Source organism: Erinaceus europaeus, chromosome 7, assembly GCF_950295315.1.
Source record: "Erinaceus europaeus chromosome 7, mEriEur2.1, whole genome shotgun sequence".
Classification (NCBI taxonomy): domain Eukaryota; kingdom Metazoa; phylum Chordata; class Mammalia; order Eulipotyphla; family Erinaceidae; genus Erinaceus; species Erinaceus europaeus.
This window is the reverse complement of record NC_080168.1, coordinates 40,146,660-40,171,593: the sequence shown is the minus strand read 5'-3', so window position 1 is coordinate 40,171,593 and position 24,934 is coordinate 40,146,660. Positions and strand designations below refer to the sequence as shown.

Sequence of the window (24,934 nt, the reverse complement as noted above, 5' to 3'; positions counted from 1 at the left end):
GTGTCATAATGAGCTCCTAGGGACAGAAAATTTGTAATTTGACCTCTTTTCCATCCTCAGGTTAGAATTTGACCTGAAGATTTCTAAATTGGCACAATTTCCATAATCTACCCCAGAGCTTGCCTTTCCTACCTCTCTCTTCCACTCCCAGATAAGAGTCCAGCCCAACTGATAAGCAAATTCTATCAAATATTTCAGAGTGAAACACTGACACCACATCCTGTTTGATGGGCTATGAGGACTTCCTTTTTTTCTTTTTTTAAATTTTTGTTTATAAAAAAGAAACACTGACAAAACCATAGGATAAGAGGGGTACAACTCCATACAATTCCCACCACCAGAACTCCATATCCCATCTTCTCCCCTGGTAGCTTTCCTATTCTTTAACCCTCTGAGAGCATGGACCCAGGATCATTATGGGGTGCTGAAGGTGGGAGGTCCGGCTTCTGTAATTGCTTCCCTACTGAACATGGGCATCGACAGGTCGATCCAATCTCCCAGCCTGTCTCTCTCTTTCCCTAGTGGTGCAGGGCTCTGGGGAAGCAGGGCTCCAGAACACATTGGTGGGGTTGTCTGTCCAGGGAAGTCTGGTTGGCATCATGCTAGCATCTGGAACCTGGTGGCTGAAAAGAGAGTTAACATATAAAGCCAAACAAATTGTTGACTAATCATAAACCTAAAGGCTGGAATAGTGCAGATGAAGAGTTGGGCGGGGGTTCTCCATTTTGTAGATAGCTAGTAGTCATATTTTAGTTATATTCCAAAGTACAAATTCCAGAGTACAAAATACAATTTCACAGTCTCACATTCAGAAGGGCCCTGTGCTTGATTAAATGCTTTGCTGTTATTATCTCAAAATGCTTTATACTTTTTGAACAAGGAGCCTTACATTTTACTTTTGCATTGGCCCCATAAATGATATATCCAATACTGCTTAACTTTACATCCTAGCACATAGCAGAGTACCTGGAACATAGTAAATCCTCAGTCACTATTAGTTGAATGAAACTGTAGAAATAGCACAAGAGGTTTACACAACAGACTCTCATAACTGAAGAACCGGAGGCCCAGTTTCAATCCCTTGGCACCATCCTAAACCAGAGCTGAGTATTGTTCTATTGAAAATAAAATAAATTGAGGGGCTGGGCAGTGACAGACCTGGTAAAGTAGAAGGACCTGAGTTCAAATCTATGGTCCCTACCCACAGGGGAGAAGCTTCGCAAGTGGTGAAGCAGTGCTACAGGTATCTGTCTTCCCCTCTCTCTTTTTCTCTCTCATCTCTTCCTTCACTGTCAACTTCTTTCCATTTCTATTAAAAAGTGAGAAAAAAATAGCCACCAAGAGTTGTGATTTTATCACATAGGCACTGAGGTCCAGTGATAATCCTGGTAGCAATTTTAAAAAATGAAGTAAATAGGGCCAGGGAGATAACATAATGGTTATGCAAAAGATTTTCAAGTCTGAATCTCTTAGGTTCCAGGTTCAATCCCCAGAATCACCATAAGCCAGAGCAGAGAAGTGCTCTGGCCTTTCTTTCTGTATATCTTTCTTTCTCATTAAAGTAAATCCATAAAAGTATTTATTTTAACCATAAATATATACATATACACAATAAAATTTCAAAAAGGAAAATTAGTTGAGTGAATGAATATAGATTGACTGAATATAAGCTCAGAGCTAAGAACTGTAGCTGAATCTGAATAAACTGAACTCAAAGTTCAGGCTCCCTCTCCCCTGCTGTTCCATAGACAGCTATTTGCACTCAGATATGAAGCTGGGTAACACCTTCCTATCTCATTCTTTGCTCCACAGCACTTTTTTCTCCTAGACCATCTCTGGGGTAATGTTGCAATGGCCACATTCTCTGGCATAAACAGCCCTCTGAGTCATAGAGCAAGACCATCGCAAGGGGCCCAACAGCTGCAGCTGTCAGGCATCTGTGAGTTACTTTGAGATGGCATGAAAAATATCTCCTCATTGGTTTACTCTCCAATGTAAACCTCCAGGCCTGTAGGAGTCACCATTATGCAGAATGCTAATATATATATTTATATATATTTATAAAAACACAATGCCAGCAGCTGAAAGCAGTGGACTCCTTAAATCCATTGGGATAATCTCCAATTTCAAAAATTAATATGAATATTAACTGCATTCCTTGCTCCTTCTTGAGTTCTTGTTTCTTTACAAAAGTCATATAAAAGGATTATATTTGGAATCAGAAATCTGGGGCAGGCAGGGAGAACTGATTCAGTTCAGGTAAAGGGAATTTGTGTGTTGGATTTGCCTTCCTGAAGATAGACAGTCTGTCTCTGTGATTCTCAGCAAGCAGCAAGACAGATTTGCAAAATCCCTCCTTGGAGCAACTATTGAAGCTAAAAAGTTTTCGATGCTGGGCCCAAGAGGTGAAGCAGTGGCTAAAGTGCTGGACTCATAAGCATGAGGTCCTGAGTTTGATCTCAGGTATCACAAGTGCTAGAGTGATGCTGTGGTTCTTTTTTTCTTCTCCTTCATGAGGGAATTAAAAAAATACTTTTTTTTATAGAGAGAGGTGGAGAGACAGTGAAAGAGAACAGAGCAGGGCCAAGTGGTGGTGCACCTGATTAAGTGCATGTGTTACCATGTGCAAGGACCTGGGTTCAAGCTTCTGGTCCACACCTACAAGGAGAAGTCTACACAAGTGAGAAAGCAGTGCTGCAGGTCTGTCTCTCTCTTTCCCTTTCAATTTTCTTTCTGCCCTATCAAATAAAATAAAGTTTAAAAATATTTTTAAATTATTTTTAAAAAAACCCTACAGACATCTAATCTTTGACAGTGGTGTCCAGACTATTAAATAGGGAAAAGAGGGTCTTTTAAACAAATAGTGTTGGAAAAATTTGGTTGAAACATACAGATGAATGAAAGTGAACCACTATTTTTCATCAAACACAAAAGTAAGTTCCAAATAGATCAAGTACTTGGATTTTAGACCAGAAACTATCAAATACTTAGAGGAAAATATTGGCAGAACTCTTTTCCATCTAAATTTTATTTTATTTATTTATTTATGTTATGCCCATAAGTTCGAGTCCCGATCTGACGCAAAGAAGACCAGAATCACATGCAAAAGCAAGAGTCTTTATTAGGAAGCTTAAGCTTAGGCTGCCGACACCCTTCCAAGCAAGGGGAGAGTCTGTGACCCCGATCACTTCTAGTCCCACCTTTTTATAGTTATCACAGGGTGGGCACAGGTGGAAATATCCACACGGAGCAAGGAACAATTGGCTTCGGGTCAACAGATGCTCTCAATATTCAGGGAATAGGAGAGAAAGAACCAGATAACACTTTGGTGCATGGGCTGCCAGGAATCAGTCTCAAGACCTCATGCTTTATAGTCCAACACTTTAGCCACTGCACCACCTCCTGGGCCACATTGCATCTGAATTTTAAAGGCCTCTTCAGTGATACAAATCCAAATACAAGGAAGACTAAAACAAAAATAAACCAGTGGGACTACATCAAATTTAAAAGCTTCTGCACAGCAAAAGAAACCACTATCCAAACAAAGAGACACCTCACAGAATGGGAGGAGATCTTTACATGTCATAGATCAGACAAGAGGCTAATAATTAGAATACATAAAGAGCTTGTCAAACTCAGCAACAAGAAAACAAATGACCCTATCCAAAAATGGCGAGAGGGTATGAACAGAATATTCAGCCAAAAAAGAGACCCAGAAGGCCAACAGACATATGAAAAAACGCTCCAAGTCTTTGATTGTCAGAGAAATGCAAATAAAGACAACAGTGAGATATCACTTCACTCCTGTGAGAATGTCATACATCAGAGGTAGCAGTGGGTGCTGAGCTGCGCCATTTTGGCAATTTCACTTTAAGTGCAGCAGGTAAGTAACATTGTTCCTAGTGCTGGAAGAAAAGAGACAGGGGATTAAGACATCTGTCTTTGACCTGGGGTTTTAGCCTTCTGAATTTAAAGCAAGGACACAACATAAAACAGAGCATTTGTGACCACAACACAGCCCAAACCAACCACCTCCCTACCCCATCCCACCTGCTGCAGATCATACAAACAGAAACCTAGAGATCACAATAGCACCACCTTCTGGCCATCAATAGCCAGTAAAAAAAAATCCGCACAAGCAGAGAAACAGAACTAAACAGCCTACCATGCCATATCAGCCAGAAATGAAACAGAGGAAATCCAAGGATTTACAGATTTAGAGAGACTCTCAGAGACAGACTACAGAAAGCTCATTATGAGGACTCTCCAATAATTAAACAAGAATTAAAGGAGCATTTTACTATGGAATCAAAACACATTAACTTATACCAGAGTTCACTAAGAATCTTCAGATCTTGAAAGAAGAACTACAGTCAGAACTCACTAAGCAGTTAGGAAGCATGAAAAAAAACTTTCAAACAGAACTCCAGGGAGTAAAAGACACTCTTTAACTGCAATCCATGCCCAGATAGAAAGTTTAGCAAGTTGACTTACACTTTCAGGAGAAATAATCTCCAAACTAGAAGATATGGCCAGCCCACTCTTTCAATTCAAAGATAAGACTGCCAGCCCCTCTTTCAATTTAAAGCTGAGGGAGAGGAATGGTTCAGAAAGACTGAAGCAACTCTCTGTGAAATTGCAGACTTCATTAAAAGATCGAATATAAGAGTGATAGTTATATCTGAGGAGGAGGACAAGGCCAAAAGCCCAGAGTCCATTTTCAGAGCAATTTTAGCTGAGAACATCCCTCACTTTGGAAACCCTCAGAACATTTTCATTCAAGAGGCAGAACAATCACCCAGATTTAAAAATACAAAAAGACCATGGTCTGGGAGACGATACAGTGGATAAAGCACTAGACTCTCAGACATGAGGTCCTGAGTTCAGTCCCTGGCAGCACATGTACCAGAGTGATATCTGGTTCTTTCTCTTCTCTTCTCTTTCTCATTAATGAATAAATAAATTTTATTTAAAGAAATAAAAATACAAAAAGGCCAATGTCAAAGCACATTATTGTAAAACTATGAAAAGCCAATGACAATGAAAAAATCTTGCTGGATTCTAGGGAAAGGAAAGAAGTTACATACAAAAGCAGAACTATAAGAGGCCAGGTGGTGGTGTACCTGGTTGAGTGCACATGTTGCAGTGCACAAAGACCCGGGTTCGAGACCCTGGGCCCCACCTGCAGGAGGGAAGCTTTGTGAGTAGTGATGCAGATCTGTAGGTGTCTCTCTGTCTCTCTCCCTCTATATCTCCCCTCCTACTCTCAATTTCTGGCTGTATCTATCCAATAAATAAAGATAATAAAGAATTTTTTAAATATTTACTTTATTTATTTATTCCCTTTGTTGCCCTTGTTGTTTTATTGTTGTAGTTATTATTGTTGTCATTGTCGGATAGGACAGAGAGAAATGGAGAGAGGAGGGGAAGACAGAGAGGAGGAGAGAAAGATAGACACCTGCAGACCTGCTTCACCACTTGTGAAGCAACTCCCCTGCAGGTGGGGAGCCGGGGTTCGAACCGGGATCCTTATGCCGGTCCTTGTGCTTTGCGCCACCTGCGCTTAACCCGCTATGCTACAGCCCGACTCCCAGAAATTTTTTTAAAAGGCAGAGATATAAGACTTTTATCAGATTTCTCTTCACAAACTCTAGAGGCAAGGAGAGAGTGGGATGACATATTCAAAGTTCTAAAGGAGTGGGAATTCTAGTCACAAATTTTGTATCCTGCAAAATTATCCTTCAAATATGAGGGAGAAATAAAGGTTTTCTCAAATATTCAAGAACTAAAGGAATTTGCCACAATCAACCCCACCTTACAAAGATTACTGAACTGAGTCCCACAAGAAAGGAGGAAGCAAAGAAATACACGTTCCAAACACCAAGTTGCAGATGCTACCATGACACCATCCTGACTCCCCTGGACAGATGATCTTACCAATGTACCCTGGAACCTTACTTCTCCCAAGCCCTGCCCCAATAGGGAAAGATAGGAACAGACTGGGAGTATGGATCAAATTCTCAACTGAGAAGGGAGATAGAGAGAGAAAGAGATAGACACCTGCAGATCTGCTTCACTACTCATGCAACATTCCCCCTTCAGGTGGGGGAATCTATCCAATATATTTTTTTAAAAAAAGAAAGAAAAGAAAAGAAAAAGAAAGAGGAAAGTTTCTTTGACAACATATGAGGAGAGAATTTGATTTGGTTTGATCAGGGATAGGGGGCTAAAAAAATAAATGCCTAAAACAGAGCAAGGCAGGATTTAACTATCTAGGATCAGACAGGACTCTTTGATGTTCATGTTAAGGATTTTAGATTTAGGTGAGAATTAGCAACTGTCAGGTCTCCAAAATTTGAGGATGCTTTTCTTTTGCTAAATCCATCCTCACTTTGATTGTTTCTAATTATGATGGAATACAAATATCAGGACATCAAAGCAGACCATGGTGCAAGGTTACATGTGCCCTTTACTCCCTCTCAGTTGCACCCAGAAACAAAAGTCCTCCTTAAGCCGGTCTTGTTCAGCTTTTCAACAAACTCTGAGTCTCAGTCTTTATTTCTCTCTCGGTGTTTGGGAAAGCAATCTATAGAGGGTTTTGTCCACAGTTTGGCTGTGAACCTCTGAAGAGAATAACAATAATACCTATCTCACAGAGTTCTGGGGAGTCAGCTAGCCAGCACATAGAAAGTGTTTAGAATAATTTCTGTCCTCTAAATACAGAATATGTACATTGACTATAATAATCCCAACAGTAGGACTATATTCATTATCAATGCTATTGTTAATATATCACTATATATGCAAGCTAAATAGCTAGTAGGATAAATTCCAGTCCCATTGTTCTGGCATGATATTAGAACAAGAAAGAGAACTGTTCAGGCCTGGCAGATAGCATAATGGTTATGCAAGAGACTTTCATGCCTGAGGCTCTTAAATCCCAGGTTCAATCTCATCTCCCACACTACTATAAGCCAGAGCTGAGCTTTAGAAAAAAAAAAAAGAAAGTAAACTGTTCTTTTGTCCAGGATGGATAATGTGCTCAAGTGTCCCTTCTGTCCCCACCAGACACTCATGTGGACTTTAATCTCTGGTTTTGAGATTATTTGGGATATACAGAGTAACCAAGCAGAAGATTCCTTGAGATTCTATAGCCATTTAAACCTATAGATCTAAAAGATAACACCCTCTGCCCCAAAGTAGATAGAATTTTTTATCAGTCCCTGCATCATAATGCCAAGACTAAGGATAGAATTTTTTATCAGTCCCTGCATCATAATGCCAAGACTAAGGTGAGTGGCAGAGCCCAATTTCAGCAGCAGGCCTGCGCCAGTCAACTTTTATTAAAGAAAGCAGGCCATATTGTCACTGGGACTGACCCATGTGCACACAGCAGGCTTGCCCCTTTCACCTTGTCCAGGGTGTGATTTAAGCATGTTGGAAAATACACCAGTTCTCTCTGGGTCTGGATTCCTTCTCAGCTTGCCATTTGAAGATATTTGTGAATACAGAACTTGTTTCTATAGTGCTGAAAGAGCTTAATATTTGCCCATGTGATCCCAAGTCATTTTTTAATGTATTTATTTGTGGGCTGATGAAATAACTCACTTGGATAGTGTGCTGCTTTGGCACGTATGTAACCCAGGTTTGAGCCTACACTGCATTGAAGGAAACTATGTTTCCTTCCTCCCTTATTTTTTTTCCTTCCTTCCTTCTTTTCTTTATTTTTTCATCACTTTTTACATAAAATACATTGTTAGAGTAGTTTTTTTAAATGTCTTTATTGAAGGGTTAATGGTTTAGAGTTGACAGTAAAATGCAATAGTTTTCAAAGGACCTGTAGGTATACTAGTGTTTTTTTGTTTGTTTGTTTGTTTGTTTGGTTGGTTTTTGCCTGAGCCTGAAATCTGATATGCAGGTGGATCCAAGTTATTGTCTGGGGGCCCTTAGAAATATAACTAAAATATGCCTACTAGCTATGGAGGAAACCCCCCTCTCCAAACACTTCATCTGCACTATTCCAGCCATTAGGTCTATGATTGTTCAACAATTTGTTTGCCTTTGTATGTTAACTCTCTTTTCAGCCACCAGGTTCCAGATGCTAGCAGGATACGACCAGACTTCCCTGGACAGACGACCCCACCAATGTGCCTTGGAGCTCTGCTTCCCCAGAGCCCTTCGCCACTAAGGAAAGAGAGAGACAAGCTGTAGTATGGAACAACCTGTCAATGCCCATGTTCAGTGGGGAAGCAATTACAGAAGCCAGACCTTCCACCTTCTGCATCCCACAATGATCTTGGGTCCATACTCCCAGAGGGTTAAAGAATAGGAAAGCTATCAGGGAGGGGATGGGATACAGAGGTCTGGTGGTGGGAATTGTGCGAAGTTGTACCCCTCTTATCTTATTGTTTTGTCAGTGTTTCCTTTTTATAAATTAAAAAATTTAAAAACTACAATAATTTGTATATGTGTAACATTTCTCAGTTTTCCAGATAACAATTCACCCCCCCCACTAGGTTCTCCTCTGCCATCATGTTCCAGGACCTGAGCCCAACCCCACCCCACAGTCTTTTACTTTGGTGAAATACACCAAGTTCTGCTTTGTGTTTTCTCTTCTGTTCTTGTTTTGTCAACTTCTGTCTATGAGTGAGATCATCCCATACTCATCCTTCTGTTTCTGACTTATCTCAATTAACATGATTTTTTTCAAGCTATATCCAAGATGGGCTAAAAATGGTGAAATCGCCATTTTTAATAGCAGAGGAATATTCCATTGTGTACATATACACCACAGATTACTCAGCCACTCATCTGCTATTGGACACCTGGGTTGCTTCCAGGTTTTGGCTATTACAAATTGTGCTGCTATTAATACATCTTTCTGAATAGACATGTTGGTTTCTTAGAATATATCCCCAGGAGAGAAATTGCAGGGTCATAGGATAGGTTCACTTTTAGCCTTCTGAGAGTTCTCCAGACTGTTCTCCAGAGGAGTTGGACTAATTTACATTACCACCAGTACTGCAGGAGGGTTGACTTTGCTATTCTTCAACCCATACCCCTTTTCTCCCCAACCACATGGAAGCACTCACCTGAGGCTGCAGAACTTTCAGCTGTAGATTATGACTTCAGTTGGGTCTCTTGTTGTTTTTACTTGTTGTTTTGGGAGGAGAGGCAAATTTGATCCCAGTTATTCCATGGCCATGCCTCCTGGAAGTCCCCTTTCCTCTTTCCAATAGCAATTATGCCAACAGAGAATTTAGTATGTGCAATTGTTTGATTCACATCTTTCAATCCCAGTGGATTGTAAATTCAAAATAGCAGTGGCTGGGGTGCCAAGCGGTGGTGCAAATGGTTAAGTGCACATATTACCATGTGCAATGGCCTGGGTTTGAGCCCCTGCTTTCCTCCTGCAGGAAGAAGGGATGCTTCACAGGCAATGTAACAGACCTGCAGGTTGTCTATCTTTCTTTCTCCCTCTGTATCTTGCCTCCATTTTCAATTTCTCTGTCCTTATAAGTATAGCAGAAATAAAGAGAGGGAAAGAGAGAAAGAAAGAAAGAAAGAAAGAAAGAAAGAAAGAAAGAAAGAAAGAAAGAGAGAGAGAAAGAGGAAGAGAAAGGAAGGAAGGAATGGAGGAAGGGAGGAAGGGAGGAAGGGAGGAAGAAAGAAAGGAAGAAAGAAAAATAAAATGGCTGCTGGGACCCAGCCCCAGCAATAGCTCCGTTGGAAAAAAAAAAAAAAAAAGCAGTGACTGTTTCTGTCCCATAATAGTTACCAAATAGACAGTGTTGAATAAATGAATGAGTAAAATGGACAATGAATAAAATAATTTGAGGTCTGTAAAACTCTAAAATGTGTTTGTCTGGTGACCCAGATAACTATAGTAGAATTATTCCATTATAAGTAGTCACACAAGTGCTCCAGGTAACAGTTTATGTATCATGGTGGTTAAGCCCTCAAATATTCCTGGGATACTAATATGGCTTTGTCGCTATAAACCATAGTAAAACAAGGTTTTAATCTCAGAAGAGATTATCAGGAATTAATCCAGGGTAATTTTATAGTTGTGAACCTAATTTATATGTTAATAAAAATATCATGGGAGTCGGGCGGTGGCGCAGTGGGTTAAGCGCACGTGGCGCAAAGCGCAGGGACTGGCGTAAGGATCCCAGTTCGAGCCCCCGGCTTCCCACCTGCAGGGGAGTCGCTTCACAAGCGGTGAAGCAGGTCTGCAGGTGTCTATCTTTCTCTCTCCTCTCTCTTTGTCTTCCCCTCCTCTCTCCATTTCTCTCTGTCCTATCCAACAACAAAGCAACGTCAACAATGGCAAAATAACCGCAACGAGGCTGCAACAACTAGGGCAACAAAAAGGGGGAAAAAAGGCCTCCAGGAGCGGTGGATTCATGGTGCAGGCACCGAGCCCAGCAATAACTCTGGAGGGAAAAAATATATATCATACTGCTTATTTGGAAAAATCGATAAGGTTCTATTTTCAGACTTAGCGTCACATTATTTAGTTTGGGGAAAGAAAAGCTGATGACCAAACTGTTCTTGATAATCTTTGTTTGGAATAAAATAGGAATTCTGAAATGGCATATGATTTTCATTACTGCAAAGTATGAGGTACATGATCCTGATTTAGAAAGTCCAGAGTAGGACCTTTACTGAAAAATTATTTTGATCATGATAAAGATGTGGTAAATGTGTATCTGGTATTTGCTAAGCAGCAATTCTGTGTCAGACAGTGTTGCAATTGCTCATTTAAATATTTACAGCAATCCTAAGCAAGATAGGTCTAAGGGCAGGGATGACAGCATAATTGTTGTTTTATTGTTTTTTAGTTAGTGTTTTAATAATTATTAACAATATTCTGGGGAAAAAGGGGTACAATTGTGGTCCGGGAGGTGGTGCACTAGACTCTCAAGCATGAGGTCCCGAGTTCGATCCCCAGCAGCACATGTAGCAGACTGATGACTGGTTCTTTCTCTCCTCCTGTCTTTCTAATAAATAAATTAATTAATTAAAAAAAAAAAGTACAATTCCCGCTACCAGAGTTCTGCCATTGCCTCCATTGGAAGGTTTCCTGTTCTTTATCCCTCTGGGAGTATGGACCACAGATCTTTATGGGGTACAGAAGGTGGAAGCTTTAGCTTCTGTAATTGCTTTTCCACTGGACATGGGTGTTGACAGGTCTATCCATACCCCCAGCCTGTTTTTATCTTTCCCTAGTGGAGTAGGGTTCTGGGGAGGTGGGGTTCCAAAACACATTCATGAGTCATCTGCCCAGGGAAGTCAGGTTGGTGTCATAGTAGCAACTGCAACTTGGTGGCTGAAAAGCATTATGATACAAAGCAGAACAAATTGTTTATTAATAAAGAACCTAAAGGTAAAAGTATAGCAAATGAAATTTGAGTTCTTCATGTTGGAAAAAGCTAGGAAGTCTACTTAATATATATTCTAAGGGGCCCATGACTTCACTAATTTTTGCCTGAGCCCTACAACTAACATGCAGGTGGACTAGGAGTACTGTCTGGGAAGATGATGCCAGAGTTGAGAATAGGACAAGAAAGCTAGGTCAGGGTAGAAAGAAGCTCCCAAATATGGGAAAAGTATATAAATACTGTTAACTATAAACCCCATCAATATGACCTAGGGCCCATATATATTCATATTTAGTACAGGAGCCTGTGTAACCTCTGCCTCCCTGTCAGTCTGAGCTCACATTCCATGGTCATAGTTAGGAATATTCTAGGCTGCACTTATTTCAGGACCAGAAGACAACATAGTTATTATAAAAATGGTGCTCATGGCTGAGACTCTGAAGTCCCAAGCTCAAGCTCCTGCACCACCATATGGCAGAACCGAGGAGTGCTATCATTAAAAAAAAAAACAAAAAAAAAAACACAGTGATCCGGGAGGTGGTGCAGTATATAAAACATTGGATTCTCAACCATGAGGTCCTGAGTTCAATTTCCAGCAGCACATGTGCCAGAGTGATGTCTGTTCTTTCTCTCCTCCTTTCTCATAAATAAATAAATAAATTCTTTTTTTAAAAAAGGAAGGAAGGAAGGAATAAAATACATATATGCAAGGACCCAGGTTCAAGTCCCCCCCCACACACACACACACCATTCCTAGGTGAGGAAATAGAATGAATCCCAGAGACCATGTAACTTTCCCAAGGTTAAATTCCTAGCTACTGTGAGTGCTAAACTCTCCACTGCACTCTTCATTTTGGCACACTTTGGACCACATGGCTATTGACCCCATGAAATACAACTAGACATACCTGAGAGCTGTGAGTGCACAGTGCACACTGGATCTTAAAGACAATGTGAAATACTTCATTAACAAAAACATCTGTTGATTATATGTTGAAATGACATTTTGCATGCATGGGTTTTCAATAAGACATATTAGAATGAGTTCCATCTATCTTCTTTCTCTTTCTTTGCCTCCAGGGTTATAGCTGAACTTGGTGCCTGCACTATGAACCCACTGCACCTGGTGGCCATCTTTTTTCCATTGTTGCTGCTGCTGCTGTTGTTGTTATTGAATAGGACAAAGAGACATTGGAGAGGGGAGAAGACAGAGGGGAGGAGACACAGTGAAGCAACCCTATTTCAGGTGGCAAGGCAGGGTCTGGAACCAGGATCTTGCACCGGCCCTTGACCTTCACACTATATACACTTAACCTGGTATGCTACCATGCAGTCCCCTCTTCGTTCCGTTTTAATGTGTCCCTTTGTCTCTTTCTATCTGAAAAAGTTGGCCGAGAGTGGTAAAACCCCAGCTATAATATATGTAAACTAAGTTTTCAAATTAAATTGTAAGTTCCATAGGGAAACTTTTTAACAATACTAGATCACCCAGAAAAATGCCCAGGATATAGCGGGCACTCACAAAATATTTGTGGAATGAATGAATTTATGCCCATACTCAATAATTGGAAAGAAGTGTCTTGAAATGTTAATGGGAGTTATGTCTAGATGCAAAGCTTGTGGGCAAATTGTAATTTTTCTTTTTTTAATTATCTTTATTTATTTATTGAATAGAGACAGCCAGAAATCAAGAGGGAGAAATACCAGCAACACTGCTTCACCACTCGCAAAATTTTTCCCTACAGGTGGGGACCAGAGGGTAGAACCCAGGTCCTTGCATACTATAATACGTATGCTCAACCAGATATGCTACCATCTGGCCCCCAAATTGTAATTTTTCTATGTAACATTCTATAGTTTTCAATTTTTCAAATCACTGTGAATTACTTAGAATTGGAACAAAATAAATACTCATTTATTTTTGGAAAATAACTGAGGCATGTTTATACCAACAGACCATTTTTCCTTTTTCTTGTTTTTACTACACATCCTAGAGTACTAGTTTACGTGGACTAAATTAGAAGATATTCTGCATTAAGACTGAATTTTGTACCACTGTGAACACAAAAGGCTGAGGATGATCAAGATGTTGTCCTTAAGCTACGTCACAGGGAAGAAAATCTGAAAGGAATTATGAGATCCTTGCAATTGTATTAAGTTAATGATTTTATATTAACTGTTACATAAAAACAGTTTATGCTGGAGATTTTTTGTAATCTTTTTCTGAAGAAATCAAGGCAGATATTATGATTCCCATTTTACAGATGAAGTTGTGTTTCTAAGTTGAACTGCTTGCTGTTTGAAAGTGTCAGACCATCATATACCAAGATATTTATACCACTATGTTATCAGCTTACTCAAAAGTAAGCTTCTATGAGCCTCTATTCAGATATATATATATATATATATATAAGATTTTTGTGCTTTTCTGCTCAAATGTGACCAGCTATTCAAATCTAAATTAGTTAAAATTAACTGAGGAGGACTGGTGAAATAGTTCATTGGGTAGTGTATTGCTTTACTAAGTATGTCACCAGGTTTAAGCTTGCCCCCCCCCCACCATGTTGAAGGAAGCTTCAGTACAGTGACATTCTTTTTTTTTCTTTTCTTTCTTTTTTTTTTTTTTTGCCTCCAGGGTTATTGTTGTTGTTGTTGCCATTGATGTTGTTGTTGGTTAGGACAGAGAAAAATCGAGAGAGGAGAGGAGACAGAGGCGGGAGAGAAAAACAGACACCTGCAGACCTGCTTCACCGCTTGTGAAGTGACCCCCCTGCAGGTGGGGAGCCAGGGGCTCTAACTGGGATCCTTACGTGGGTCCTTGCACTTGGCACTATGTGCGCTTAACCCGCTACACTACTACCTGACCCCTCAGTGACATTCTCCACTCTCTCTCTCCACCCTTCTGTACCTATGTAAAAAGATTAGGATAGGATAGGATAGGATAGGATAGGATAGGATAGGATAGGATAGGATAGGATAGGATAGGATAGGATAGGATAGGATGGATAGGATAGGATAGGATAGGATAGGATAGGATAGGATAGAATAGAATAGAATAGAATAGAATAGAATAGAATAGAATAGAATAGAATAGAATAGAATAGAACAGAATAGAGTAGAATAGAATAGAATAGAATGAGGGACAGAAGATAATGCATCTCATGAATGCCTTGCCTTGCCTGCAACCCAAATTCAAGCCCTGACACCAACTAGAATTACTATGACATTGGTTGAATTTTTAGTACTGTGGTGTCTCTCCCTCTCTGTCTGTTGATCTCTCTGTCTGAAGAAACCCACCTGGAGCAATGAGATAGTGCATGCACAACACCCTGACAATGCCAAAGAATAAATTAAATTAACTGACACTAAACATTTTCTCATTAATTGAGTCACATGCAACTTGATCAACACAAAATCAGGCCTTCCCATAACCCCAGAACATTCCAGTGGATAATATTTTTATAGGTCAGTTTCAACTTTTTCCCACCAAAGTTATTATTGGGGCTCAGTGTTTCTTTTTTTTTAAATTTTTTATTTAAGAAAGGATTAATGAACAAAAACATAAGGTAGGAGGGGTACAACTCCACACAATTCCCACCACCCAATCTCCATAACCCACCCCCTCCCATGATAGCTTTCCCATTCTCTAGCCCTCTGGGAGCATGGACCCAGGGTCGTTGAGGGTTGCAGAAGGTGGAAGGTCTGGCTTCTGTAATTGCTTCCCCGCTGAACATGGGCGTTGACTGGTCGGTCCATACTCCCAGTCTGCCTCTCTCTTTCCCTAGTAGGGTGGGTCTCTGGGGAAGATGAGCTCCAGGACACATTGGTGGGGTCTTCAATCCAGGGAAGCCTGGCCAGCATCCTGGTGGCATCTGGAACCTGGTGATTGAAAAGGGGCTCAGTGTTTCTATAAGGATTCCACTGCTCCTGGAAATCATCTTTTTTTCTTCTTCTTTCCTTCTTCCTTCATTTCTTTCCTTCTCTATTTTTTTGATAGAGGATGAAACATAGGGATAAGGGGGGAGGGGAGAGACAGAGATGGAGAGACACCTGCTGCACTGCTCTACTGTTCATAAAGCTCCCCCCAGCAAGTGGAGACCAGGGACTTGAACTGGAGACCTCATGCATCATAAAGTGTGCTCTACAGTTATGACTCCACCACCCAGCCTCTCATTCAGATTTCATTAACTAATACATATTAAACAGTGACTGTGTGTGAAGCCCCACTTAAACCATGTAATGATTTCAAGAGGAGGACGCACTCTCTCCAATTCCAGATGATTGAATTGAGCCCAGAGGTATTGAGCAACTTGCTGGAGATCATGCATCTAGAGAAGAGGAGGTGTCATTAGGGCTTGAACTCAGCCTGTCTGGTACCAAGGCAGTTATACTTGACTGTTGTCTGTTGGTCACTCTCTAAGCCTGTTCTCCAGCCAGTGTAGTAATAATCACCTGGAAATTTGCTTGAAATGAAAATTTCAGGCCTCCCCAGACCTACAGAATTAGAAAGTCATGGAGGGGCCCAGGCCCCCCACATTTTAACTAGTCTTCCAGTTGACTCTAATCTTGAGAAGTACATTATACTCCCACCTCTGACATAGCCACCACTGAACTAGGGCTAGGCTATTGATGTATATTTTTATTAATTAATTTAACAGAGTGTGAGAAGAGAGAACAAACCAGCATCACACAAGTTGCTTGGATTCAAACTTGGGGCCTCATATTTGAGAGACCAATGCTTTCTCCACTGAGTCATCTTCTGGACTACTATGACACAACTAAAAACATCTTAAAATAAAGAAGTCTCCAGAATATTCAGAGGTCCCCTTCTCAATTGAGTGACTTGGCCATTCTCTAACTCATGGTCACACAGCTAATAAATGATAAGGCAGGGAAAGTAGCCACACTACTAGATCTAATGCCCATCCTCTTCACCATCTGCTCTCATTTCATGGCCACTGAAGAAGCAATTCATTGTGTCCCTAAACAGAAATGAAATTTTGATTTTCTGCTGTTGGGATGTTTCTCTCACTGCTTGTCTCTTAGAGGAGACCAACTGTCCATTCTCTGAAATAAGTTGCATCCTATCAGTTTTTAAATTTAGTCCAACATAGAGTTGAGTAAACAGCATGATGGGGCTGAGACTATTTCTGAAGCCTGTGCTGTTTTCCTAAATTAGACTAGGGCTAGGTAAGATAAGGGGTTGAAAGAACCTGTGATTTTTCTAAAGTGGCTCTGTGATTTATAGGTAACAGCAAATACAAAATTGGAGGGCTGGGTTAGGCTGGGTTAGAGCAAACTAAGGAAGGAGGCTGTACTCCTGACCTTTTGTCTCCAATTCAGACTGTGCTTTTGCATGACACGCAGATCCCTTACCATGGTGGAGACAGGGAGCTGGCGTCTCAGAGCGTCTGCATTCCCACTTGGTTCCAAAGGCCCAACTGCCTGTAGCTCCTGACATTGTGCCCTGATTGCTAAGTTTGCTCTGGCACAGGGACAGAGGGACTCCAAGGCCCATGAAAATTCTTTCCGGCTACTGAGGAAGGCTTGATAGCACAAGCGAGATGCTGGCACACTGAAAGGAGGGAGTGCTATTTTGAGAACCTGGTCAAGTCATGTTGCATAGTGGAAAGCCGATGGCACCCTGCACAAGATGTAACCTGACAGGAGTTATGGCTTGGGTGTCAGTTTCCTCAGTTTCTATTTTTACTTCTGAATCCTGTGGTTTAAACCTAAAAGAGGTTAGTCCTGAGTAAAGAGGTAAACTTCAGTTTGAAATTTGTAAAAGGTCGAAACTGGAGAGTCAAATACATCATGTCATGTCTAAATAAAAATCACTGCCTAACTATTAAATGATCCTGTAGGGCCACTGGGGAGGTGGCTCAGCAACAGGCCTTGCATGTTTGAGGATCTGGGTTCAATCTATGGTACATCTGGTTAAGCACATACACTACAGTGTGCAAAGACCCAGGTTCCCCTGGTCCCCACCTGTAGGGGAAAATCTTCACAAGTGGTGAAGCAGGGCTGCAGGTATCTATCTCCCTTCTCCCCTCAATTTCTCTCTGCCTCTATTCAATAGTAAGTAAACATAAAATAAATAATTAAATTTGTTTCTCATAGTTCTGGAAGCCTGAGATCAGGGTGTCAGTGTGGTCAAGTTTTAATGAGAACACTCTTCCATGTTACAGAGTTCTTCCTGTGTCTCAATATGGTGGAAAGAGAACAAGGAGGGTCCTTGTTCTGGAATCCTTCATGTAAGGGCACTAAACCCTTTCATGAAGGTTCCACTCTTATGACCTAATTACATTTCATAGACCCCACTTCCAAACACCATCACATCAGGGGTTAGGTTTCCAACATGTTAATTTGAAAGGTACACAAACATTCAGTCCTTTGTAAATGAGTACCTCAACAAGTCCCTAGAAAAAGAAGGATTAATGCATAGAAAAGAAAAAGGGTTCAACTAATAGATATTTAAGGATCACCAAAGCAACCACCCCAGAACATTTTTCCTCAGAAATTTCTATCCTTATTTATTTATTTGGGGATTAATTTTTACAGACAACAGTAAATACAGTAGTTTGTACATGCATAACATTTCTCAGTTTTCCACACAGCAATACAATCCCCACTAGGTCCTCTGCCATCCTGTTCCAGGACCTGAACTCTCCTCCCCCCACCCCACCCCCAAACTCCTTTACTTTGGTGCAATACACCAACTCCAGTCCAAGTTCTGCTTTGTGTTTTCTCTTCTGCTCTTGTTTTTCAACTTCTGCCTGAGAGTGAGATGATCCCATATTCATCCTTCTGTTTCTAACTTACCCCACTTAACATGATATCTTAAAACTGCATCCAAGATGGGATGAAAACAGTGAAATCATCATTTTCAATAGCTGTGTAGTATTCCATTGTGCATATATACACCACAGATTACTCAGCCACTCATCTGTTTTTGGACACCTGGGTTGCTTCCAGGTTTTGGCTATTACAAATTGTGCTTCTATGAACATGGGTATACACAAATCTTTTTTGGATGAGTATGTTTGATTCCTTAGGGTATATCCCTAAGAGAGAAATTGCAGGGTCATAGGGTGGGTTCACATCTAGTCTTATGAGACTTCTCCAGACTGCTCTCCACAGAGGTTGACCAGTAGTGCAGGAGGTTTACTTTGACCTCACGACCTCTTCAGCATTTGTTGCTGCTGTTACCTTTTCTGATGTATGACATTCTCACAGGAGTGAAGTGGTATCTCACTGTTGTCTTTATTAGCATTTCTCTGACAATAAAGACTTGGAACATTTTTTCATATGTTTCTCGGCCTTTTGGATCTCTTCTGTGGTGAATATTCTGTCCATGTCCTCTCCCCATTTTTGGATGGGGTCATTTGTTCTCTTGTGGTTGATTTTGGCAAGCTCTTTATATATGTTGGTTATTAAACTCTTGTCTGATGTATGGCATGTAAAGATCTTCTCCCATTCTGTGAGGGGTCTCTTGGTTTGGGTAGTGGTTTCTTTTGCTATGAAGAAGCTTTTTAATTTGATGTAGTCCCATAGGTTTATACTTGCCTTAGTCTTCCTTGTAATTGGATTCATTTCATTGACTTTAAAATTTATGCGGAAAACAGTTCTGCCAATATTTTCCTCTAAGTATCTGATAGTTTCTGGTCTAACATCCAAGTCCTTGATCCATTTGGAATTTACTTTTGTATTTGGTGAAATACAGTGATTCAGTTTCATTCTTCTGCATGTTTCAACCCATTGTTTCCAACACCATTTGTTGAAGAGACTCTGCTTTCCCCATGTAATAGTCGCCCCTTTGTCAAAGATTAGATGTCCATATGTGTGGGGCCTCATTTCTGGGCTCTCAATTCTATTCCACTGGTCAGTGTGTCTGTTCATGTTCCAGTACCAAGCAGTTTTGATGACAATGGCCCTATAATAAAGTTTGAGTTCTGGGAGTGTGATGCCTCTGGTTCTGTTCTTTTTTCTCAAGATTGTTTTGGCAATTCTAGGTCTTTTCTGGTTCCAGATAAACATTTGTAGCATTTGTTCTATTCTCCTAAAAAATGTGCTTGGGATCTTGATGGGGATAGCATTAAATTTGTAGATGGCTCTGGGTAATATATTCATTTTGATGATGTTAATTCTTCCAGCCCATGAACATGGAATGTGCAGAAGCTTTTTAATTTGATGTAGTCCCATTGGTTTATTTTTGTTTTAGTCTTCTTTGTAATTGGATTCATCTCACTGAAGATATCTTTAAAATTTACATGGAAAAGAGTTCTGCAAATATTTTCCTCTAAGTATCTGACAGTTTCTGGTCTAACATCCAAGCCCTTGATCCACTTAAAATTTACTTTTATGTTTGATCACCTTATTCTTTAATCCTTATAAAGCCTTATATTATGGTATCTTCTCACTACTTTGTTTTATACAACAAAACCCAATTTGCAGTATACCTGATAACTCCTCAATGTTTGTCTGAAAGACTTTCCAATTAGGGATAAGAGGAGGTAAAGAAATTGAACACAAACTTAGTCATTGTTTCTCAGGCTGTGACTTTATAACTATGAGTGATGAGTGCTTTTTAAACAAAGTTTTTAATGTTTACTTTAAAAAAAAACATGGTTAGAAGAGATCAAGAAAAAAAATCTCAAAAAAAAAAGGAATTAAATCTCCAGGGCTTAAAACATTTTAATATTTTCTAATGAATATTAAGCCATGGTATAAAATTATTGTAACTAAATCAGAACTGCTTCAAAGAGTGTTGTATTGCATACAATTCAGAGAGGGGTGGGGAATTGGGTTAATGACTCAGGAAAGGACCATAGTGACAGGAATGCCAAAGACACATGTACCAGTGTCAATAAAAGTTTTTCTAAATTTATTTTTTATTTAAGAAATGATAAATTAACAAAACCATAGGGCAGGAGGGGTATAATTCCGCACAATTCCCACCACCCAATCTCCATATCCCATCCCCTCGCCTGATAGCTTTCCCATTCTCTATCCCTCTGGGAGCATGGACCCAGGATCATTGTGGGTTGCAGAAGGTGGAAGGTCTGGTTTCTGTAATTGCTTCTCCGCTGAACATGGGCATTGACTAGTCGGTCCATACCCCCAGTCTGCCTCTCTCTTTTACCTATTAGCGTGGGTCTCTGGGGAAGCGGAGCTCCAGGAGACATTGGTGGGGTCTTCAGTTCAGGAAAGCCTGGCCGGCATCCTGATGACATCTGGAACCTGGTGACTGAAAAGAGAGTTAACATACAAAGCCAAATAAACTGTTGAGCAATCATGGACCCAAAGGTTGGAATAGTGGAGAGGAAGTGTTAGGGGTTACTCACTGCAAACTCTAGTGTACTTCTGCTTTCAGGTATATATTTTGCAGTAGTTTATGGATACGTGTGAACGTACGCTCTCTCTCACAAAAACTGGTGTATATCTAGGTTTTGGGACTTTGCCACCTGAGATGAAATTAGAGTATACTATGAAAGGAAAGGTCTCACCCGAGTAATGAAGCTGAAGGGTTGTCTCTGGACACAGTCTGAGGTGAAGCATGTTGAGGTGGCAATCATTGTGTTGATTAGGTTGTGATCGGCAGATGCAATATTATTTGATATGGATTGGGAGAGGCACACGGGAAAGTGGGCCCTATCCAAGGTTCCAGGACTGGGGGAAGTAGAGACTCTATAGTGGAGATGTGAGGTTCCTGCTGTCTTAGAGTTCAAAAAGACAATGGATAGTTAATGTTATCATCACATTAATTGGTAATTGGGTTAACTTTGAAAAGTCCTTTTGTTAGGGTTTGCTGTACAGTACCCAGTATCTTGTATATAGCTGTGCTGATCTACTTGGTCTAGGCTTTTGAGAGAGTCCGCATATCAAATACACAGCCTATATATTAAAAAGACTCAGTCTGTGTTTTAAAAATTTCGAGACATACAATTAATTTTCCCACTCTCTAGCACAGCTATATACAAGATACTGGGTACTGTACAGCAAACCCTAACAAAAGGACTTTTCAAATTTAACCCAATTACCAAATAATGTGATGATAACATTAACTATCAATTGTCTTTTTGAACCCTAAGACAGCAGGAACCTCACATCTCCAAAATAGAGCCTCTACTTCCCCCAGTCCTGGAACCCTTGGATAGGGCCCACTTTCCCGTATGCCTCTCCCAATACATATCAAATAATATTGCATCTGCCGATCGCAACCTAATCAACACAATGATTGCCACCTCAACATGCTTCACCTCAGACTGTGTCCAGAGACAACCCTTCAGCTTCATTACTTGGGTGAGACCTTTCCTTTCATAGTATACTCTAATTTCATCTCAGGTGGCAAAGTCCCAAAACCTAGATATACACCAGTTTCTGTGAGAGAGAGCGTACGTTCACACGTATCCATAAACTACTGCAAAATATATACCTGAAAGTAGAAGTACACTAGAGTTTGCAGTGAGTAACCCCTAACACTTCCTCTCCACTATTCCAACCTTTGGGTCCATGATTGCACAACAGTTTGTTTGGCTTTGTATATTAACTCTCTTTTCAGTCACCAGGTTCCAGATGTCATCAGGATGCCAGCCAGGCTTCCCTGGACTGAAGACCCCACCAATGTCTCCTGGAGCTCCACTTCCCCAGAGACCCACCCTAATAGGGAAAGAGAGAGGCAGACTGGGAGTATGGACTGACTAGTCAATGCCCATGTTCAGCGGGGAAGCAATTACAGAAACCAGACCTTCCACCTTCTGCAACCCACAATGACCCTGGGTCCATGCTCCCAAGGGATAGAGAATGGGAAAGCTACCAGGGGAGGGGGTGGGATATGGAGATTGGGTGGTGGGAATTGTGTAGAGTTGTACCCCTCCTACCCTATGGTTTTGTTAATTTATCCTTTCTTAAGTAAAAAAAAAAAAATTTCCCCGTCTCATATTAATTAACTAGTGATTTATATGACTACTTTATATTAGGAGTGTACATAAACACCATTCCCACCACCAAAAGACTGTGACCCATCCCACCCACCCACTCCCACCCCCCACTGGCCTAGGAAGCTGCATGTCTACCCATCACCAAAGGGTTTCAGATCTTCTTCCTCAACTTCTGTTGATGAGTGGGATCATCCCATACTCATCTTTATCTTCCTGACTTAGCATACTTAACATAATTCCTTCTAGCTCTATCCAAGTTGGGTCAGAGAAGGTGGATTCATTGTACTTGATAGCTGCATAGTATTCCATTGTGTATATATACCACAGCTTTCTCAGCCACTCATCTGTTGTTGGGCACCTGGGTTGCTTCCAGGTTTTAGCTATTATGAATTGTGCTACTATGAACATAGGAGTACACACCTCTTTTTGGTTGGGTGTTATGGAGTCCTTGGGATATAATCCCAGGAGAGGAATTATTGGGTCATATGGAAGGTCCATGTCTAGCTTTCTAAGAGTTTTCCAGACTGCTCTCCACAGAGGCTGTACCAATTTATATTCCCACCAGCAATGCAAAAGGGTTCCTCTGTCCCCACAACCTCTCCAGCATTTGTTGCTGCTGTCCTTTTTGATGTATGCCATTCTTACAGGAGTGAGGTGGTATCTTAGTGTTGTCTTAATTTGCATTTCTCTGACAATCAGTGACCTAGAGCAGTTTTTCATATGTTTGTTAGCCTTTTGGATCTTCTCTGAGGTGAATGTTTTGTTCATATCCTCTGCCCATTTTTGGATGGGGTCATTTGCTTTTTAGGGGCTAAGTTTGCTGAGCTCTTTATATATTTTGGTGATTAGTTTTTTGTCTGACGCATGGCATGTGAAGATCTTCTCCCATTCTGTGAGAAGTCTCTTTGTTTGTTTAATAGTTTCTTTGGATGTGCAGAAGCTTTTCAATTTGATGTAGTCCCATTGGTTTGTTTCTGCTTTAGTCTTCCTTGCCTGCCATTGGGTTTGATTCATCAAAGATGTCCTTGAGGTGTAGGTGGGAAACTGTTTTACCAATGTTTTCCTCTAAGTATTTGATTGTTTCTGGTCTGACATCCAGGTCTTTGATCCATCTGGAGTTGATATTTGTTTCTGGTGAGATAAAGTGGTTCAATTTCATTCTTCTGCATGTTACAATCCAGTTTTCCCAGCACCATTTATTAAAGAGAGCCTCCTTCTTCCATTTAATTCTTTGGGCCCCCTTATCAAAGATTAAATGCCCATAGGTGTGGGGATTTGTTTCTGGGCTTTCAATTCTGTTCCACTGGTCTGTGTGCCTATTTTTGTTCCAGTACCATGCTGTTTTGATGATGATGGCTTTATAATATAGTTTAAGGTCTGGGAGTGTGATGCCTCCATTTCTGTTTCTTTTCCTCAAGATGGTTTTGGCAATTCTAGGTGTTTTCAGGTTCCAGATAAATGATTGTAGTGTTTGTTCTATTCTCTTAAAGAAGCTTGGTGGAACTTTGATGGGTATTGCATTAAATTTGTATATGGCTCTGGGGAGAATATTCATTTTGATGATATTTATTCTTCCAATCCATGAGCATGGGATATCTTTCCATTTCTTGGTATCAGTTTCTATTTCCTTGAGTACCAACTCATAGTTTTCAGTTATACAAGTGTTTCACTTCTTTGGTCAACTTTATTCCTAGGTATTTGATTGATTTTGCTGAAAAAGTAAATGGGAGTGATTTCTGGATGTCTTCTTCAGATTTAGTGTTTGCATAAAGAAATGCCACTGATTTTTGTACATTGATTTTGTAGCCTGATACCTTGCTATATTGCCTAATAACTTCCAGTAGTTTTCTGCTGGATTCTTTAGGTTTTTCTATGTATACTATCATATCATCTGCAAATAGTGAGAGCTTGACTTCTTCCCTTCCAATCTTTATTCCTTTGATTTCTTTCTCTTGCCTGATTGCTATGGCAAGAACTTCCAATACTATGTTGAAGAGTAATGGTGACAGTGGACAGCCCTATCTAGTCCCTGATCTGAGGGGGAATGCTTTCAGCTTCTGTCCATTGAGTATGATGTTGGCTGTAGGTTTGCTATACATAGACTCCACTATCTTGAGGAATTTCCCATCTATTCCCATTTTTAGTAGAGTTTTGAGCATGAATGGGTGTTGGATTTTGTCAAAGGCTTTCTATGCATCTATTGAGATAATCATGTGGTTTTTGGCTTTGCTTTTATTATTTTTTATTTTTTTATATTTATTTTATTTATTTATTCCCTTTTGTTGCCCTTGTTGTTTTATTGTTGTCATTGTTGGATAGGACAGAAAGAAATGGAGAGAAGAGAGGGAGAGAAAGATAGACACCTGCAGACCTGCTTCACCTCTTGTGAAGTGACTCCCCTGCAGGTGGGGAGCCAGGGCTCAAACCAGGGACCCTTCTGCCGGTCCTTGTGCTTTGCACCACCTGCGCTTAACCCACTGCGCTACAGCCCGAATCCAAAGGCTTTGCTTTTATTGATGTGGTGAATGACATTGATTGACTTACGGTTGTTGAACAAGCCTTGCATTCCTGGGATGAATCCCACTTGGTCATGATGAACAATCTTTTTGA

At 40.5% G+C, this 24,934-nt stretch overlaps 1 protein-coding gene across 1 annotated transcript in view; it reads left to right on the top strand.

Moving 5' to 3' along the window:
• The first annotated feature begins 1,851 nt into the window (after positions 1–1,851).
• The window catches only part of LOC132539336 (N-acetylglucosamine-1-phosphotransferase subunits alpha/beta-like), a 47,190-nt gene continuing 24,107 nt past the window's right edge, over positions 1,852–24,934 (top strand). Inside the window, exon 1 of the mRNA XM_060193496.1 lies at positions 1,852–1,939. Within this exon, the coding sequence (XP_060049479.1) occupies positions 1,852–1,939 (88 nt within the window). The remainder of the gene's footprint in view (positions 1,940–24,934) is intronic.